Source organism: Biomphalaria glabrata, chromosome 4 (genome assembly GCF_947242115.1).
Source record: "Biomphalaria glabrata chromosome 4, xgBioGlab47.1, whole genome shotgun sequence".
Lineage (NCBI taxonomy): Eukaryota > Metazoa > Mollusca > Gastropoda > Planorbidae > Biomphalaria > Biomphalaria glabrata.
In genome coordinates this window covers 16,743,902-16,765,201 of record NC_074714.1, presented here as the reverse complement: position 1 = coordinate 16,765,201, position 21,300 = coordinate 16,743,902, and the positions used below count along the sequence as shown (strand labels likewise).

The 21,300-nt window shown below is 36.7% G+C and overlaps 1 protein-coding gene across 3 annotated transcripts in view; it reads right to left on the bottom strand.

Annotated features, from left to right (window-relative positions):
* The window catches only part of LOC106050496 (major facilitator superfamily domain-containing protein 4A-like), a 143,145-nt gene that overhangs the window by 34,674 nt on the left and 87,171 nt on the right, over positions 1 to 21,300 (bottom strand). For all 3 annotated transcript variants that reach the window (XM_056025794.1, XM_056025796.1, XM_056025795.1), the window contains 4 exons: positions 9,660 to 9,855; positions 8,954 to 9,211; positions 8,226 to 8,343; positions 6,024 to 6,145 (listed from right to left, as the gene is read on the bottom strand). In XM_056025794.1, coding sequence (XP_055881769.1) covers positions 6,024 to 6,145; positions 8,226 to 8,343; positions 8,954 to 9,211; positions 9,660 to 9,855 — 694 coding nt within the window. The remainder of the gene's footprint in view (positions 1 to 6,023; positions 6,146 to 8,225; positions 8,344 to 8,953; positions 9,212 to 9,659; positions 9,856 to 21,300) is intronic.

Below are 21,300 nucleotides of genomic sequence, written 5' to 3'. Positions count from 1 at the left end.
GCACACTAGCCTAGACATCTCTAGCTGCACAACACATAACACTGGCCTAGACATCTCCAGCTGCACATGACACAACACACCAACACAGCACACTGGCCTAGACATCTCTAGCTGCACAACACACCAACACAACACACCAACACAACACACCAACACAACACACCAACACAACACACTGGCCTAGACATCTCTAGCTGCACAACACACCAACACAACACACTGGCCTAGACATCTCTAGCTGCACAACACACTGGCCTAGACATCTCTAGCTGCACATGACACGATACAACGCATTTTCTGTTAGCTCAAGTAATGCAATCTTTTATGTGTTCAACTATCGCTAGGAACTCACATTCGCCAGGGCCAAAGATGGACACATGGTCCGGGAGATACTGTCCCTTGAGAAAAAGGGCTTGGAAAATATTTTTCCTGAGATCGTCGTTTTCATTACGCAGGCTACGTTCTGGGGATCAAGGGATAGCTGTTGGATAAGTGTAATGTGTGCAATGTAGCTAAGTGTATGGATAATATAATATGTAGCTTCATGTATTATAAGAACATTTCATAGACTTCTGGTCCATTGTAAAAGACTTGTAAAAAAAACGCTATAGATCACCACTGTAAGGACTCTCAGGTCAACACTGTAAGCCCTTTAAAATTACCTCTCTAAGGTCATTTAGGTCACTACTGTAACTCTATTAGGTCAACTGTTAGATCTATGTTCTATCAGTTCACTTCCTGGCCGTGCGGTATGCGCGCTGGACTGGCGTTCGGTCGTCTCGATGGCCCCAGGTTCATACCCTGCCCGCTGCCCCGATGTCCTGCGGGAGATTTGGACTAGGATGTAGATTATCTTCAACTCTGAATCAACATCCGGAATATGAATATGTAAACCAACATTTTTACATAAGATCTAATCTCAATTCTTTACTTCTTAATTTGAGAGAAGCCGAAGTGCCAAAGGCTTATTTGAAAAAAAAAAGTTAGAAAACTGAAATGTACTTTTATTGTTTTATTTCAATAGCGTCCAGGGCCATTAACAAGCACCGGAGCAGGTTTGATGAGAGTGGGGGGGGGGGGTTGAAGCTAGAGTGGACATATACAATGCATTGTCAATGGATAATTCAAATTTTGTATTCATCATCAAAAGTATACAGCAGCTAAATCTGCAATAGTCTAGATGCCTTAGAGCTCTTCATTCTCTTATTGTTTTTATGTCAATAAAAAGATTACAACAATATACAGAGTGGAAGTCTCTGTGTTCAGTGAAATACAATGAAGGATTCTATTTTTGTTTTCTCTTACATTTCTGAACGATATATTTTAAAAAGTATTTACTTTATTGTTTGTTTTAAATAATAGCATCTGTCAAAAAATAGAAGGGCATGACATGATTAATGAGACTGCCTTAACTACTTAAGATGTTTTTAAAAAAAGATCAAACACCACAATCTGTCTCCTTGAACTTAAAATTCACAATCCTCGCACAGCTCAATCCTTGTCAGAAGTCATTGCAATAGAGGAGAAAATTTGACCTTTTTTAAATTTCTTTGTCCGATTTACATTCTGAAAAAGAACATTCAACACTGCAATTGTTTATTCCTTCAGAAGTGCTTAGTTTTACAATCCAATACTCGTCTGAAGTTATTTCTTGCTGTTGTTCTTTGCTCTCTCAATGGTTCAGTCCAGTAGAACCTGGTGATGACTTTGCTTCACTTGGATGATGAACTGAGTTTAAAATAAGGCACATTCATAAACCCTAAGCTGGGACAAATTCATACAAGTCTTTCGTCTTCCATAGTGTCATGAACCGGGCTCAAGTATCAGTAAAAAAATAAATCAAGAACTAAAAAACATAAACTAGAAACTAAGAGTCTTTATGAACCTTTGTTTTCTATTGAAAAATTACAAAATCCAGGTGATCTTTGAGATTTTTGAGATCTATGTAGACTCTTCCTAAAGTGTCATCAATGTTTCAAGTCAATGAACCCACGTCTCGATCCAAGACACAGTAAACACTCGTACAACCAATGTGAGATTCTCTGAAATAATTGATCAGGAAAAGAGACCCAGAACTTAATGGAACTTTTTCAAAATGAAACTAATATAGATATGACCTGAAGTTTTTCTGAGCAATCGCCAATTCTGTTTAAAACCATTTTCTTTGTCCCCGCTCACAGAACTTTTTAAGCGCATCCCTGGAACATTCCACGTACCCCAACCAAGCTATCTCCTCTCCGTTTCAATGTCCCGTGTCCAGGCACATGTAGTGATGCCACGTGTCCAGGCACATGTAGTGATACCCAATTCCCCCAAAGGGAGATAACGTAGAAGCAATGTTATCAATGCAGAAACCTACAAAGGGGAATAACTTTGCTACCGTGTTTTGTCACGTACTTCAAGAGTTGCTGAGATGAACACAGTACAATTGAATCGGGTGGACAGCCCAGCTGTGTATACACATTACCTGATCTTTGCCTTAAAATAAAATTAAATCTATAGCTTTAGTTAACCCTGAGACCTTTAAAGAGTTATTCAATTTCTAAGACAAAGACTAAGACTGTCTCATTAATTCTGCAATTATTAAACAGCAGTTATTACAAGGACTCTTCTCTCATATAAAGACAATACAACAGCAACATACACATAAATAGAACAGACACAGCATGAAGAGTTCATTTAGCAACTACACACAGGCATCTTGGTCATTTTCCTGATCAACGAGTGGCGTTGATATAGTCTGACCGAGTAAGGTACGAACGAGTTTTTGTACCGTTCTGTTCTTGTCTTGATTGACAGCAGTCGCCCACTTCGCGACGACCTGACGTAGTTCTGATGGAGCGGGTGGCCGTTGTCTTCCAAGAGATTTTCGATTTTTCTAAGACATTTTTGTTCGAAAAGTTTCTTTAAATGTGATAATGTTGTTAGTGTGATTTTTGATGCCCTTTTTATGATGTTTTCTAGGCGGCGCAACAGCTTAGATGAAGCGTTGCCTTGCCAACAAGTTATTCCGTATGTTAACAGATTTTGTATAGTCGCGCCGTAAAAAGTATCTAGGATCTTCTTGTTTAGTTTAAAGCTATTGAGTTTGTATTGAAAAAAAAAAGTCTCAGGGCTGTTTTCTTTGTCAGAGTTCCAAGGTGGTCTTTCCAAGAAAGCTTGTTATCAATGATGATGTCTAGAAATTTATATGCCTTCACTTGTTCTATAGATGTTGTGTTTATCTGCAGTTCATGTATAGTTTGTTTTTTCTTTCTGAAATCTATAATAACTTCTTTAGTTTTTGTGACATTCAGTTCTAGAAAGTTGTTAGTACACCAGTTTGTAAACTCTTCTATCGAGCTTTGATACTGAGTTTCTTCTGAAATAAGACCGACTATGGCAGTATCATCAGCGAATTTAATGAGTTTAACTGAGTCATAGATGCTTCTTATGTCATTAGTGTAAAGAGTGTATAGTACAGGAGAAAGTACACAACCTTGTGGAGCACCCGTACATAGTACTCGAGTTGACGATTTAGTGTTGTTGACTTTAACATACTGAGGACGTTGAGTTAAAAAGTTTAGAACCCAAGCTTGTAAGTAAGGGCTTACATTTAAGTTACTTAGTTTGTTTATCGTTAGATGTGGCTGTATAGTATTAAAAGCCGAGGAGAATCTACAAAGAGGACTCGTGCATATGTTTTGGGTGTATCGAGATGCTTATAAAGCTGGTCTAAAAGCAATAGAATTGCATCCTCAGTTCCCCTAGCTGCTTTATATGCAAATTGGTGAGGGTCTAGGCTGTTATTGACTTTTGCTACAAGTTGTTTGAGCATATATTTTTCAAAACATTTCATAACTATAGGTGTTAGTCCTACTGGTCGGAAACCATTTTAAACTATTTATTTTAGGTTTCTTTGGTACTGGTACCATCGTGTATTTTAAGTAATTCTCAAAATTCCACTGACTGAAAATTCCATTAATTGATCAAGAGATCACTTTAAAACTGGCTATGTGTATATATGTATGTGTGTGTGTGCGGCGCTGTTAGCGCGTGCATGTGTGTATCTGTGTTTGTATAAAATATATAGAAGTGATTCTAAGGGAGGCAACTCAACGAAGGAAAAAGGTAAAAGATGAATATTTATTACAGGTGGTAAAAGATGTGAGACGATCAGAATGAACATAAATGTCAGTCTTGGCCATCAGCTTCTATCCCCATTGACGATAACAAGCTGAATGCTGTAAATGAATTCTGCTATCTTGGTTCTACAATTCAATATGACCTGTCTCTAGAAGACAAGATTTAAAAAAAACGCATAGGGAAGGCCGCATCGACCTTCTCTAGACACCGACAGAGAGTTTGGAAAAACCATGAGCTCACTACAGCGACCAAAATGGAGGTCTACAAGGCATGCGTTCTTAGCATACTACTGTACGGCAGTGAGTAGTGGACTACCTACACAAAGCAAAAGAGAAAATTAATCTCACTCCACTTGCGAAGGACCTTGAAAATAACATGAAAAGAAAGTGTGTGCAATACTGAGATCTTCACGCGAACGGGCCTTCCCAGCATCTTTACAGTCCTCAGGCAACGCCGCCTGCGCTGGCTCCGACATGTTCACCGGATGGAGAACAATCGCAACCCGGGCTGGTTCAAGAAAAACTGGTCGCCCCCACCTCCGTTACGTGGTTGTGATAAAACGGAATTTAAAATCAGTGAACATTGATACTGACCATTGCGAAGACATATCCCTAGACCGCACTAGTTGGAGAGAGACAGTGAGAAAGAAAGCTATGGACAGTGAGAAAACATGGGCCTCAGCTCTTGAAGAAAAGCGTGCCATACGAAAATGGGCCGGCTCTTCTACCACCAAAGCGAAAGTCTCATTTACCTGCAATATATATGGACGGCAGTGTTTCTCCAAAATAGGGCTCCACAGCCACATGAAAAAGTGTTCGAGATGAACCATAGTCGTTCTACGACTGAAGGAGGCCAATAAATATTCTTCTTCTCCATGGATCGTTTACAATTCTTTTGTTTTGACCTATAACTACAATACAGCAGAAAGTGGTGTAGATACTGCAAGTCAAAGTCACGCTCAATTTTGTTAAAAAGACGTTTCACCATCACCATCATCTTCACCTATTTTTTTTCCGTTGGGGCACAGTGCAAGATCTGATGACCATCATTCTCCATTTGTCTCTGGTTTTCGCATAAATTTTTTAATTTCTTTAAACGACAGGTAAGTCCATTCTTTTATATTGTCTTCCCATCGCTTTCTATGTTTACCTCTTCTTCTTTTTCGCTGATGGAAAGTGTTGGTGAGCCCTGAGGACCTTGTGATATGGCCATAGAGTTTTAGTTTGCGTTCGTTTTTTGACAGTAGCTAGAAGATCATCGTGGGGTCCTATCACTGTTCTAGTTTTGTCTCTTATGTCTTCGTTCGTAATGCGGTCTTTGTAATTGATACCTAGGATGTTTCTGTTGTGGACTAAGCTGTCTGGTGCTCCAACCTAACCGCCGTGCAATCACATTGATATTTAGTTTTCAATTTCCTCATTTGATCCTCTGATGGTGAAAAATGAGCTCACGACAACAATGACAAAGTTACACATCCGCACACACTGAAACTTGAAGTGCTAAAACAAAACAACATCAATGAATAGGCAGACAATAGAGTGGTTCCCTTTGACATAAGGGAAACTCACGCACAAGTACAGACAAGTCTGTATTAATATCTCACCTGTAATCCATCACACACACAGACGCAGACTAGTCTGTATTAATAAGTTCCCCTTTCAGACCTTGTGGTCTATATGGCAGATGATGCAAAGGTCATCTGTTTTCGTGGCCAACGGTTTACGAGGGTGTCACAGGTCCCGAAATTAAAAATCACAGTCATTACCAGGATTTGAACCCGGGACCATCGGATCGGAAGCCTAGTACCTTAACGCTCAGCCTAAGCGCCTTCTATGTATTAATTCCTCACCTGTAATCTATCATACACACACACTGATATGTCTGCATTTATATCTCACCTGTAATCCATCAAATATGAACAGAGACACACACGTGACCAGTGTAATAAAAATCACCTCCCGGCCACCACAAGCGCAACAAGTATCTCGCAACCATCCACCGATCCTGTCCACATTGAAACCTGAAAGACAGTGAACAGTGAGATAATGACATTATAAGTCTAGAAGGTAACATTTATTGTTGAAAAACTACCATCACTACAACAATCTATATATATATAATTCTCTTCATGGCTCAAAAGTTTTGACAAGAAGTAAAAATCACTCTTTTATTTCTGCAAGTCGGACTAGAGTTACCTACGAAAAAAAAAAGGGGTTAGAACAAGAAGTATTCACCCTTCACAATATATCAGGGCCGGACTTAACCATTGTGACCAAGAAGTCATGAAAAGATCACTCTTTTTATTTCTAACTCAAGTAGTTTTAGCGGTCTGCGAAAAAAAATAAGGGGGGGGGGGGAGGAGAACAAGTAATCTACTCTGTGAATAAATAGCAGGGCCGGACGTAACCATTGTGGGGCCCTATGCGAAACGGATTTTGCGGGGCCAGGTTTGGGTAGAGATACGAATAAGTGAAAATTAAGAGTTTGTATTAGAAAATAAATTCGTCTTTGAATTATATTCATTTTTTACTACCTACAGCCTTGAACATTTCTTTACGAGCCTTGCGTGTAGCAAAGTCATACAGCATATCAAAAAATTTCTATTTCCTACATAGATCACGCTCAATAGCAAGAATTATCAAATGTTTCAATCTTTCTATCTACGAGAATTATCGACCTCAAGTAACTCTTCATTAGTTTGAGGCGCGAGAAGCTTCTTTTACTAGATTCCATGATTACGGGTATTGCATAATGTCGTTTTTTTTATCGCGAGTAGGATTGGCGTTTTCCATATTGAATGACAGCCCAAAATGACAATATTTGTGTCTATATATTTCAGGAGATTTATATGAGTTTTCAAAAGATTTTAATAATTTCCGGATATTTCCAGGACTTTTTCGTATATTTTGCAATTTCAGGAGATTTCCAGGAGCTCCCGGTAAATTAGGAGGCCTCGGAAGTCTGTTATAATTTATAAAATGGTTTAATTTAATAATTTATACACCTAGAATTAGCGCGGGTCCTATGAAAGTGAGGGTCCTATGAAAGTGGCCGGCCCTGCAAAATAGCGGCGTCGGTCGACTAGTATTAAATGATCGCGTCAGTAAAAACAAGGTTACACAGACAGTTTATGTGGAAACACAAACACATGATCGGCCCCAAAGTGGTCCACCCAGGCAGGTAAAAAGGCAGGTTTCAACATTTTCAAAAAGAATATCTGAATAAAATTCTATCAAAGGTAAATGTCCGAGAAGAATGGAGAAAGAATGTTCATCGATCTTGAGTGGTGCCCCAACAGTCCAGCAGACCAATGGATAGGTGAAAGTAAAGATGAAATTAGATGTGAACCTGGCCTAACTGATGTCATATAATGTTTATCTAATTGATCTAATTGTTTTGTAAAGAGTCAATCTCTTATTCAAAGCCTGAAGGAAAAAACATTTCATTAAAAAATAATCATCATGTTTGTGTTTTATGTCTGTTACCGTAATATGAAAAACTACTTATTAATTGTTGTTTTAAATTATGTTCCACTTAGATGCATACTAAATAGATTTGTTTCTCTTTAAAAAAAAAGAAAAAAGTAAACATTTCTTTTTTTCTAAATGTAGTAGTTAATACTTACTTAGTTTGGCTATAAATTGTAAAAAAAATCTAAAATCGTTTGCATCAATGTGTTTAAAAAATATGATAAATAGTTATTACCCTTACTTAATAGAATCCCGTGTTGGAATAGTTGTAAAAAATGGTGTATTTTATGAAAAAAACTGGTTGCATAGTTTATTTGAAAAATTAAATTTTTCGCTTTCAGAAAAGAAAAAAGTAGCCGTTGCATCAAAACTTTAAAAGATAAAAAATATCATGATGTCGGATTTTCAATATCTTTTCTAGTTTACGAGATCTAAACGGGGCGGACGGACAGACAGACCACACAAAACTAATAGCGTCTATTTCGAGGGCCGCTAAAGATTGGAGACGTCACACTTCAAGTGAAGAATTATTTGCATCTTGTGTGCTCAACATTCTTCACAAATTTCAGTCTTAGGAAGTAAAATTAAAACACGGAGCTTGCTGCTAGCCACAATAGTGACATTGTTTACCTTTAGCAGGTGTAATCATGTGACTTGTGTGGCCATGATCATTGGCGGAATTTCTTGGTTTGAGTTTGCCCAGTTTCTCCTGGAAGATGACGTACGCTACTAGTCCAGCAATAGCCAACTGTGGAGAATGATAAGCAAGTCTTATTGCATTCCTTGAAGGTGTAGTTTAACTAGTTTAGTTCATACATGATCAAAATATACATATAGGTCTAAAAAAAAATAAACCCATAAATCACAAACTTTGAATTGAAATAGAAAGAAAATATGTATTTTTAAAGTCTGGAAATATCTATCGTAGATTCCCAAACAAAAAAAACAACTGGATACTAAACCCAAAATTTTTAAAATAAAATATTTAATCAATACATAGAGATTGTAAAGTTGTAGAATGAAAGATCGATGCACTAAAAACAAACAAACAAAAACCATACATGCCATCATTATTAGATAAAAAAATTAATTTCCTACGAGCGGGCAACATTTTCTTTAGGAACTATGTTATATTATCTCACTATTCTGAGTTACAGAACATCGCTGGGATGAGGTGTAGAGACTTAAAGAGAAATGGCTTTTAGTAATTTTCACAAAATACTACAGATTTTTCATCGTTACTTCCGAAACATTTCAGAGTTCCTTTATATATATATTGGATTTAATAGAAAAACAACACTCTATCCAAATACCACAGACTATAAGAATTCTAGCAGAAATTTTAAAAAAATGTGTACCTGCAGCCCCCCAAGTATAAAAAATGCTTTGGGAAGATGACTCATATGTTGATATCTAAAGACTCTGTGAGGCTGTGGAGGAATCCGTAATGTCACAGTATTCATGTCCGATCCGGTCTGGTTATCAGAGCTGCCCTTGTAGGTCGGGGTCTCAATTGTGAATCCATCGATGTAAGGAGTGCAGTCCCTGTTCAACAGGAACGCAGAGGCTATCATAGGGCTTACAAAAGCACCAATTCCATAGGAACAGTGCATAGCCTGAAAACAAGGGTTGATTGAAATGGGTTAAAATATTAGGGTACAGAACACAGCACAGTAGGAATTAACATCAAAGAAAGAAGAATAACATAAAAAAATACTTAAAAAAAACAAAGCTTATATTCAGTGTAAATTTATCAGTTAGTTTGGATCTGTCATATAGTTTGTAAGTGTATATGACCTACACATAATAATTTGTGCGATTAAAAATGTTTTTAACTAATTGCTTTTGTTTAGCTTTTAACTTTTCAATGCGCTAAAATCCTATCGTTTGAGGACCATCTATGAAAATGGGAGGGAAGGAGGGGGTATCTTTGTAAATGCATAAAAATATGTTCCTCAGGGGGGACTGATTAAACTTTTATCTCATCATCTGTCAAGTACGATTTCTTTCCCTTGTTTAAGATACCAAACAAACAAATTAATTACAAATACTGATCGTCACTACCTGTAAGAATGGCCCCACGTTTTTCCCAAACATCATGATGATCTTCAGATTGGCCAGACAGTCCAGGCAGCCCATGCACCAGCCCATCAAGATCAAGACAAAGATCAAAGAGCCCAGATTGCTGCAGGCTGGGATGACAAACATGGCCAGGGACACGCCCACCGCACCGGACAACATCAGGCTGTGAGACGGAATTCTGGGGAAAAAAACAAGAAAACGTGAAAGTAAAGGCAACATCTCGAGTTGTGCAGAGTCTGAGGGTGTGTATTGAGATGTTTAGACTTGTTTGCTGTAGGGCAGTGTTTCCAAAGCTGTGTTCCACGGAACATCAGAAGCCGGTAACCCTTAGGCAGTTTGCAGAACACTGTGCTATATCGTGGCGACGCTGCTGATCCCTAACTTTATCAGTAATTTGTAAGCCTCCATGCACTAAGGCTCCGTACCGGGATTAATCTCTTACAGCACGGTCCAGGTATCTGGCAGTGTTCTGCAGGGTCCGCTTGTCTCCGTACAAATTATCAGTAATTTGACGTTCACCCAACAGCTAAGTTAAAAATAGGTGGCTGAAATGGGGACGACACATTTTTTCAACCATAATTAATGCTCAGGATCTAATCTTCTAACTATGGAATGAAATATAATCATTGTACTACTAACCGCGTCCAGAATACAAATCAAAGTATTCAAAGTCATTATACGTGTTTTGTACAGTATGCCTTTGAGATTTTCAAAAGACCTTCTTAAGTTATTTGCTTTGTGGGTGGCGGGAGGAATAGGTTAATCTAATGATAGTTAATAATTTCACGCCAGAGTAAATAAATAAACAAAATAGAATAACATAGATCTAAAATGTTTTAGTGTTTAAAAAAAAACATTTGATTATTTGTGAAGGAATGCATTAAATCAATGGTCTCTATATGTTTTATTATCTTGACGAGCGGTAATATCTTCGCATAGAAAAGTTTTGTGGACAAATTTTTTATTTTGGTTTTAAATGTTTTTTTAGCGGCCCCCGAAAGGGGAAAAGACGCTATTAGTTTTGTGTGAAATGTCTGTCCGTCTGACCGTATGTCCGTCCGTCCCGTTTAAATCTCGTAAACTAGAAAAGATATTGAAAATCCGACATCACAATAGTTTAGACCATTCAAAGTTCTGATGCAACGGCTACTTTTTTTTTCCCTGAAAGCGAAAAATCTAATTTTTAAAATCAGTTATGCAAGCAGTTTTTTAAAGAGAAAAAGCTAATTAGTATGCATTATAAGTTAGACCTAACTTAAAACGAATAGTAATCTTATAAACTTTATTTTCATAAATATTTTTTTTTTTTTTGCGGAATTTTTTTTTTTTTTTTTTTTTTTAAGGATTCGAATAAGAGATTGAGCCTTTTCAAAACAATTAAATTATTTATAAGACTTCAGTTAGGCCTGGAGAGGCGCGGTAGTTGAGCGGTAAAGCACTTGTCTTCAGAAACGAGGGTCCCGGGTTCGAATCCTGGTGAAGACTGGGATATTCAACTTCGGAATCCTTGGGCGCCTCTGAGTCTATCCAGCTCTAATGGGTACCTGACATTAGTTGGGGAAAAGTAAAGGCGGTTGGTCGTTGTGCTGGCTACATGACACCCTCGTTAACCGTAGGCCACAAAAACAGATGAACTTTACATTATCTGCCCTATAGACCACAAGGTCTGAAAGGGGAACTAGTTAGGCCAGGTTCACATCTAACTTTGCATTCACTTGCACCTATCCTGTGATCTGCTGCAGTGTTGGGGCACTACACAAGATCTGTCAACCTTCTTTCTCCATTCTTATCTCTCATTTGTCTTTTATATAATTTCATTCGGATGTTCTTTCTGAAAATGTTGAAGCCTGCCTGGGAGGACCACTTAGGGGGCCGATTTTAAGTTTGTGTTTCCACACAAACTGTCTTTGTAACCTTGTTATTTTTTTATTTACCCTATTTCAAGGCCAGTAGCTCTAAACTATTCAGAAAATATATTTTCTTTCTATGAGCTAAGAAAACCAATTATTATCTATCTATATATGTATCTATTAACCTAACTACCTACTTACCTATCTATCTGTCTATCTATCTATCTATCTATCTATCTATCTATCTTCGTTCTATCAATCTTTCTGCTCGTCTATCTGTCTGTCAGTTTGAGTTCAAAACTAAATATAAGTATTTTAAATAAATCGTTTATCTTTGTATTTCGTTTCACACTGTGGCTCATATTATCCACATCGTTGCACTCTCTATGTTCTCTCTATACACTCTCTATGTTCTCTCTATGTACTCTCTATGTTCTCTCTATGTTCTCTCTATGTTCACTCTATGCACTCTCTATGTTCTCTCTATGTTCTCTTTATATTCTCTCTATATTCTCTCTATGTTCTCTCTATGCACTCTCTAAGTACTATCTATGTTCTCTATATATTCTCTCTATATTCTCTCTATGTTCTCTCTATGCACTCTCTATGTTCTCTCTATATTCTCTCTATGTTCTCTCTATGTTACCTCTATATTCTCTCTATGTTCACTCTATGCACTCTCTATGTTCTCTCTATGTTCACTCTATGCACTCTCTAAGTACTATCTATGTTCTCTTTATATTCTCTCTATATTCTCTCTATGTTCTCTCTATGCACTCTCTATGTTCTCTCTATATTCTCTCTATGTTCTCTCTATGTTACCTCTATATTCTCTCTATGTTCACTCTATGCACTCTCTATGTTCTCTCTATATTCTCTCTATGTTCACTCTATGCACTCTCTAAGTACTATCTATGTTCTCTTTATATTCTCTCTATATTCTCTCTATGCACTCTCTATGTTCTCTCTATGTTCTCTTTATATTCTCTATACTCTCTCTATCTTCTATCTATGTTCTCTCTATGTTCACTCTATGCACTCTCTATGTTATATCTATGCACTCTCTATGTTCTCTCTATGTTCTCTCTATGTTCCCTCTATGTTCTCTCTATGTTATCTCTATGTTCACTTTATGCACTCTCTATGTTCTCTCTATGTTCTCTCTATATTCTCTCTATGTTCTCTCTGTTACCTCTATATTCTCTCTATGTTCACTCTATGCACTCTCTAAGTACTATCTATGTTCTCTTTATATTCTCTCTACATTCTCTCTATGCACTCTCTATGTTCTCTCTATGTTCTCTTTATATTCTCTATACTCTCTCTATGTTCTATCTATGTTCTCTCTATGTTCACTCTATGCACTCTCTATGTTCACTCTATGCACTCTCTATGTTCTCTCTATGTTCTCTCTATGTTCTCTCTATGTTCCCTCTATGTTCTCTCTATGTTCTCTCTATGTTCACTTTATGCACTCTCTATGTTCTCTCTATGTTCTCTCTATATTCTCTCTATGTTCTCTCTATGTTACCTCTATATTCTCTCTATGTTCACTCTATGCACTCTCTATGTTCACTCTATGCACTCTCTGTGTTCTCTCTATGTTCTCTCTATGTTCCCTCTATGTTCTCTCTATGTTCTCTCTATGTTTACTTTATGCACTCTCTATGTTCTCTCTATGTTCTCTCTATGTTCTCTCTATGTTCTCTCTATGCACTCTTTATGCTCTCTCTATGTTCTCTCTATGTTCTCTCTATATTCTCTCTATGTTCACTCTATGTTCTCTCTATGTTCTATCTATGTTCACTCTATGCACTCTCTATGTTCTCTCTATGTTCTCTCTATGTTCTCTCTATATTCTCTCTATGCTCTCTCTATGTTCTCTCTATGTTCTCTCTATGTTCTCTCTATGTTCACTCTATGCACTCTCTATGTTCTCTCTATGTTCTCTCTATGTTCTCTCTATGTTCAATCTATGCACTCTCTATGTTCTCTCTATGTTCTCTCTATATTCTCTTTATGCTCTCTCTATGTTCTCTCTATGTTCTCTCTATATTCTCTCTATGTTCTCTCTATGTTCTCTCTATGTTCTCTCTATGTTCACTCTATGCACTCTCTATGTTCTCTCTATGTTCTCTCTATGTTCTCTCTATATTCTCTTTATGCTCTCTCTATGTTCTCTCTATATTCTCTATATTCTCTCTATGCTCTCTCTATGTTCACTCTATGTTCTCTCTATATTCTCTCTATGTTCTCTCTATATTCTCTCTATGCTCTCTCTATGTTCACTCTATGCACTCTCTATATTCTCTCTGTGCTCTCTCTATGTTCTCTCTATGTTCTCTCTATATTCTCTCTATGTTCTCTCTATGTTCTATCTATATTCTCTCTATGCACTCTCTATGTTCTCTCTATGTTCTCTCTATATTCTCTCTATGCTCTCTCTATGTTCATTCTATATTCTCTCTATATTTACTCTATGCACTCTCTATGTTCTCTCTATGTTCTCTCTATATTCTCTCTATGCACTCTCTATGTTCTCTCTATGTTCTCTCTATATTCTCTCTATATTCTCTCTATGCACTCTCTATGTTATCTCTATGTTCTCTCTATATTCTCTCTATGCTCTCTCTATGTTCTCTCTATGTTCTCTCTATGTTCTCTCTATATTCACTCTATGCACTCTCTATGTTCACTCTATGTTCTCTCTATTTTCTCTCTATGCTCTCTCTATGTTCTCTCTATATTCTCTCTATGTTCTCTCTATATTCTCTCTATGTTCTCTCTATGCTCTCTCTATGTTCTCTCTATGTTCTCTCTATATTCTCTCTATGCTCTCTATGTTCTCTATGCACTCTCTAAGTACTATCTATGTTCTCTTTATATTCTCTCTATATTCTCTCTATGTTCTCTCTATGCACTCTCTATGTTCTCTCTATGTTCTCTTTATATTCTCTATACTCTCTCTATGTTCACTCTATGTTCTCTCTATGTTCACTCTATGCACTCTCTATGTTCTCTCTATGTTCTTTCTATATTCTCTCTATGTTCTCTCTATGTTCTCTCTATGCACTCTCTATATTCTCTCTATATTCTCTCTATGTTTTCTCTATGTTCTCTCTATGTTCTCTCTATGTTCTCTCTATGTTCTCCTTGTCACCACCCACTGCCCCCCAATCCTTTCCTTATCTTCCACCACCTCCCCTTCAGCTCTATGCTCTCTCTATGTTCTCTCTATGCACTCTCTAAGTACTATCTATGTTCTCTTTATATTCTCTCTATATTCTCTCTATGTTCTCTCTATGCACTCTCTATGTTCTCTCTATGTTCTCTTTATATTCTCTATACTCTCTCTATGTTCACTCTATGTTCTCTCTATGCACTCTCTATGTTCACTCTATGTTCTCTTTATATTCTCTCTATATTCTCTCTATGTTCTCTCTATGTTCTCTCTATGCACTCTCTAAGTACTATCTATGTTCTCTTTATATTCTCTCTATATTCTCTCTATGTTCTCTCTATGCACTCTCTATGTTCTCTCTATGTTCTCTTTATATTCTCTATACTCTCTCTATGTTCACTCTATGTTCTCTCTATGCACTCTCTATGTTCACTCTATGTTCTCTTTATATTCTCTCTATATTCTCTCTATGTTCTCTCTATGTTCTCTCTATGCACTCTCTAAGTACTATCTATGTTCTCTTTATATTCTCTCTATATTCTCTCTATGTTCTCTCTATGCACTCTCTATGTTCTCTCTATATTCTCTCTATGTTCTCTCTATGTTACCTCTATATTCTCTCTATGTTCACTCTATGCACTCTCTATGTTCTCTCTATATTCTCTCTATGTTCACTCTATGCACTCTCTAAGTACTATCTATGTTCTCTTTATAATCTCTCTATATTCTCTCTATGCACTCTCTATGTTCTCTCTATGTTCTCTCTATGTTCCCTCTATGTTCTCTCTATGTTCTCTCTATGTTCACTTTATGCACTCTCTATGTTCTCTCTATGTTCTCTCTATGTTCTCTCTATATTCTCTCTATGTTCTCTCTATGTTACCTCTATATTCTCTCTATGTTCACTCTGTGCACTCTCTAAGTACTATCTATGTTCTCTTTATATTCTCTCTATATTCTCTCTATGCACTCTCTATGTTCTCTCTATGTTCTCTCTATATTCTCTATACTCTCTCTATGTTCTATCTATGTTCTCTCTATGTTCACTCTATGCACTCTCTATGTTCACTCTATGCACTCTCTATGTTCTCTCTATGTTCTCTCTATGTTCTCTCTATGTTCCCTCTATGTTCTCTCTATGTTCTCTCTATGTTCACTTTATGCACTCTCTATGTTCTCTCTATGTTCTCTTTATGTTCTCTCTATATTCTCTCTATGTTCTCTCTATGTTACCTCTATATTCTCTCTATGTTCACTCTATGCACTCTCTATGTTCTCTCTATGCTCTCTCTATGTTATCTCTATGTTCTCTCTATGTTCTCTCTATATTCTCTCTATGCTCTCTCTATGTTCTCTCTATATTCTCTCTATGTTCTCTCTATATTCTCTCTATGTTCTCTCTATGTTCTCTCTATATTCTCTCTATGTTCTCTCTATGTTCACTCTATGCACTCTCTATGTTCACTCTATGCACTCTCTGTGTTCTCTCTATGTTCTCTCTATGTTCTCTCTATGTTCCCTCTACTTTCTCTCTATGTTCTCTCTATGTTTACTTTATGCAATCTCTATGTTCTCTCTATGTTCTCTCTATGTTCTCTCTATGTTCTCTCTATGCACTCTCTATGTTCACTCTATGTTCTCTCTATATTCTCTCTATGTTCACTCTATGTTCTCTCTATGTTCACTCTATGCACTCTCTATGTTCTCTCTATGTTCTCTCTATGTTCTCTCTATATTCTCTCTATGCTCCCTCTATGTTCTCTCTATGTTCTCTCTATGTTCTCTCTATGTTCACTCTATGCACTCTCTATGTTCTCTCTATGTTCTCTATGTTCTCTCTATGTTCTCTCTATGTTCACTCTATGCACTCTCTATGTTCTCTCTATGTTCTCTCTATATTCTCTTTATGCTCTCTCTATGTTCTCTCTATGTTCTCTCTATATTCTCTCTATGTTCTCTCTATGTTCTCTCTATGTTCTCTCTATGTTCTCTCTATGTTCACTCTATGCACTCTCTATGTTCTCTCTATGTTCTATCTATGTTCTCTCTATATTCTCTTTATGCTCTCTCTATGTTCTCTCTATGTTCTCTCTATATTCTCTCTATGCTCTCTCTATGTTCACTCTATGTTCTCTCTATATTCTCTCTATGTTCTCTCTATATTCTCTCTATGCTCTCTCTATGTTCACTCTATGCACTCTCTATATTCTCTTCCTGCTCTCTCTATGTTCTCTCTATGTTCTCTCTATATTCTCTCTATGTTCTCTCTATGTTCTCTCTATATTCTCTCTATGCACTCTCTATGTTCTCTCTATGTTCTCTCTATGTTCTCTCTATATTCACTCTATGCACTCTCTATGTTCACTCTATGTTCTCTCTATTTTCTCTCTATGCTCTCTCTATGTTCTCTCTATATTCTCTCTATGTTCTCTCTATATTCTCTCTATGTTCTCTCTATGCTCTCTCTATGTTCTCTCTATGTTCTCTCTATATTCTCTCTATGCTCTCTATGTTCTCTATGCACTCTCTAAGTACTATCTATGTTCTCTTTATATTCTCTCTATATTCTCTCTATGTTCTCTCTATGCACTCTCTATGTTCTCTCTATGTTCTCTTTATATTCTCTATACTCTCTCTATGTTCACTCTATGTTCTCTCTATGTTCACTCTATGCACTCTCTATGTTCTCTCTATGTTCTTTCTATATTCTCTCTATGTTCTCTCTATGTTCTCTCTATGCACTCTCTATATTCTCTCTATATTCTCTCTATGTTTTCTCTATGTTCTCTCTATGTTCTCTCTATGTTCTCTCTATGTTCTCCTTGTCACCACCCACTGCCCCCCAATCCTTTCCTTATCTTCCACCACCTCCCCTTCAGCTCTATGCTCTCTCTATGTTCTCTCTATGCACTCTCTAAGTACTATCTATGTTCTCTTTATATTCTCTCTATATTCTCTCTATGTTCTCTCTATGCACTCTCTATGTTCTCTCTATGTTCTCTTTATATTCTCTATACTCTCTCTATGTTCACTCTATGTTCTCTCTATGCACTCTCTATGTTCACTCTATGTTCTCTTTATATTCTCTCTATATTCTCTCTATGTTCTCTCTATGTTCTCTCTATGCACTCTCTAAGTACTATCTATGTTCTCTTTATATTCTCTCTATATTCTCTCTATGTTCTCTCTATGCACTCTCTATGTTCTCTCTATGTTCTCTTTATATTCTCTATACTCTCTCTATGTTCACTCTATGTTCTCTCTATGCACTCTCTATGTTCACTCTATGTTCTCTTTATATTCTCTCTATATTCTCTCTATGTTCTCTCTATGTTCTCTCTATGCACTCTCTAAGTACTATCTATGTTCTCTTTATATTCTCTCTATATTCTCTCTATGTTCTCTCTATGCACTCTCTATGTTCTCTCTATATTCTCTCTATGTTCTCTCTATGTTACCTCTATATTCTCTCTATGTTCACTCTATGCACTCTCTATGTTCTCTCTATATTCTCTCTATGTTCACTCTATGCACTCTCTAAGTACTATCTATGTTCTCTTTATAATCTCTCTATATTCTCTCTATGCACTCTCTATGTTCTCTCTATGTTCTCTCTATGTTCCCTCTATGTTCTCTCTATGTTCTCTCTATGTTCACTTTATGCACTCTCTATGTTCTCTCTATGTTCTCTCTATGTTCTCTCTATATTCTCTCTATGTTCTCTCTATGTTACCTCTATATTCTCTCTATGTTCACTCTGTGCACTCTCTAAGTACTATCTATGTTCTCTTTATATTCTCTCTATATTCTCTCTATGCACTCTCTATGTTCACTCTATGTTCTCTCTATATTCTCTCTATGTTCACTCTATGTTCTCTCTATGTTCACTCTATGCACTCTCTATGTTCTCTCTATGTTCTCTCTATGTTCTCTCTATATTCTCTCTATGCTCCCTCTATGTTCTCTCTATGCTCTCTCTATGTTCTCTCTATGCACTCTCTAAGTACTATCTATGTTCTCTTTATATTCTCTCTATATTCTCTCTATGTTCTCTCTATGCACTCTCTATGTTCTCTCTATGTTCTCTTTATATTCTCTATACTCTCTCTATGTTCACTCTATGTTCTCTCTATGCACTCTCTATGTTCACTCTATGTTCTCTTTATATTCTCTCTATATTCTCTCTATGTTCTCTCTATGTTCTCTCTATGCACTCTCTAAGTACTATCTATGTTCTCTTTATATTCTCTCTATATTCTCTCTATGTTCTCTCTATGCACTCTCTATGTTCTCTCTATGTTCTCTTTATATTCTCTATACTCTCTCTATGTTCACTCTATGTTCTCTCTATGCACTCTCTATGTTCACTCTATGTTCTCTTTATATTCTCTCTATATTCTCTCTATGTTCTCTCTATGTTCTCTCTATGCACTCTCTAAGTACTATCTATGTTCTCTTTATATTCTCTCTATATTCTCTCTATGTTCTCTCTATGCACTCTCTATGTTCTCTCTATATTCTCTCTATGTTCTCTCTATGTTACCTCTATATTCTCTCTATGTTCACTCTATGCACTCTCTATGTTCTCTCTATATTCTCTCTATGTTCACTCTATGCACTCTCTAAGTACTATCTATGTTCTCTTTATAATCTCTCTATATTCTCTCTATGCACTCTCTATGTTCTCTCTATGTTCTCTCTATGTTCCCTCTATGTTCTCTCTATGTTCTCTCTATGTTCACTTTATGCACTCTCTATGTTCTCTCTATGTTCTCTCTATGTTCTCTCTATATTCTCTCTATGTTCTCTCTATGTTACCTCTATATTCTCTCTATGTTCACTCTGTGCACTCTCTAAGTACTATCTATGTTCTCTTTATATTCTCTCTATATTCTCTCTATGCACTCTCTATGTTCTCTCTATGTTCTCTCTATATTCTCTATACTCTCTCTATGTTCTATCTATGTTCTCTCTATGTTCACTCTATGCACTCTCTATGTTCACTCTATGCACTCTCTATGTTCTCTCTATGTTCTCTCTATGTTCTCTCTATGTTCCCTCTATGTTCTCTCTATGTTCTCTCTATGTTCACTTTATGCACTCTCTATGTTCTCTCTATGTTCTCTTTATGTTCTCTCTATATTCTCTCTATGTTCTCTCTATGTTACCTCTATATTCTCTCTATGTTCACTCTATGCACTCTCTATGTTCTCTCTATGCTCTCTCTATGTTATCTCTATGTTCTCTCTATGTTCTCTCTATATTCTCTCTATGCTCTCTCTATGTTCTCTCTATATTCTCTCTATGTTCTCTCTATATTCTCTCTATGTTCTCTCTATGTTCTCTCTATATTCTCTCTATGTTCTCTCTATGTTCACTCTATGCACTCTCTATGTTCACTCTATGCACTCTCTGTGTTCTCTCTATGTTCTCTCTATGTTCTCTCTATGTTCCCTCTACTTTCTCTCTATGTTCTCTCTATGTTTACTTTATGCAATCTCTATGTTCTCTCTATGTTCTCTCTATGTTCTCTCTATGTTCTCTCTATGCACTCTCTATGTTCACTCTATGTTCTCTCTATATTCTCTCTATGTTCACTCTATGTTCTCTCTATGTTCACTCTATGCACTCTCTATGTTCTCTCTATGTTCTCTCTATGTTCTCTCTATATTCTCTCTATGCTCCCTCTATGTTCTCTCTATGTTCTCTCTATGTTCTCTCTATGTTCACTCTATGCACTCTCTATGTTCTCTCTATGTTCTCTATGTTCTCTCTATGTTCTCTCTATGTTCACTCTATGCACTCTCTATGTTCTCTCTATGTTCTCTCTATATTCTCTTTATGCTCTCTCTATGTTCTCTCTATGTTCTCTCTATATTCTCTCTATGTTCTCTCTATGTTCTCTCTATGTTCTCTCTATGTTCTCTCTATGTTCACTCTATGCACTCTCTATGTTCTCTCTATGTTCTATCTATGTTCTCTCTATATTCTCTTTATGCTCTCTCTATGTTCTCTCTATGTTCTCTCTATATTCTCTCTATGCTCTCTCTATGTTCACTCTATGTTCTCTCTATATTCTCTCTATGTTCTCTCTATATTCTCTCTATGCTCTCTCTATGTTCACTCTATGCACTCTCTATATTCTCTTCCTGCTCTCTCTATGTTCTCTCTATGTTCTCTCTATATTCTCTCTATGTTCTCTCTATGTTCTCTCTATATTCTCTCTATGCACTCTCTATGTTCTCTCTATGTTCTCTCTATATTCTCTCTATGCTCTCTCTATGTTCATTCTATATTCTCTCTATATTCACTCTATGCACTCTCTATGTTCTCTCTATGTTCTCTCTATATTCTCTCTATGCACTCTCTATGTTCTCTCTATGTTCTCTCTATATTCTCTCTATATTCTCTCTATGCACTCTCTATGTTCTCTCTATGTTCTCTCTATGTTCTCTCTATATTCTCTCTATGCTCTCTCTATGTTCTCTCTATGTTCTCTCTATGTTCTCTCTATATTCACTCTATGCACTCTCTATGTTCACTCTATGTTCTCTCTATTTTCTCTCTATGCTCTCTCTATGTTCTCTCTATG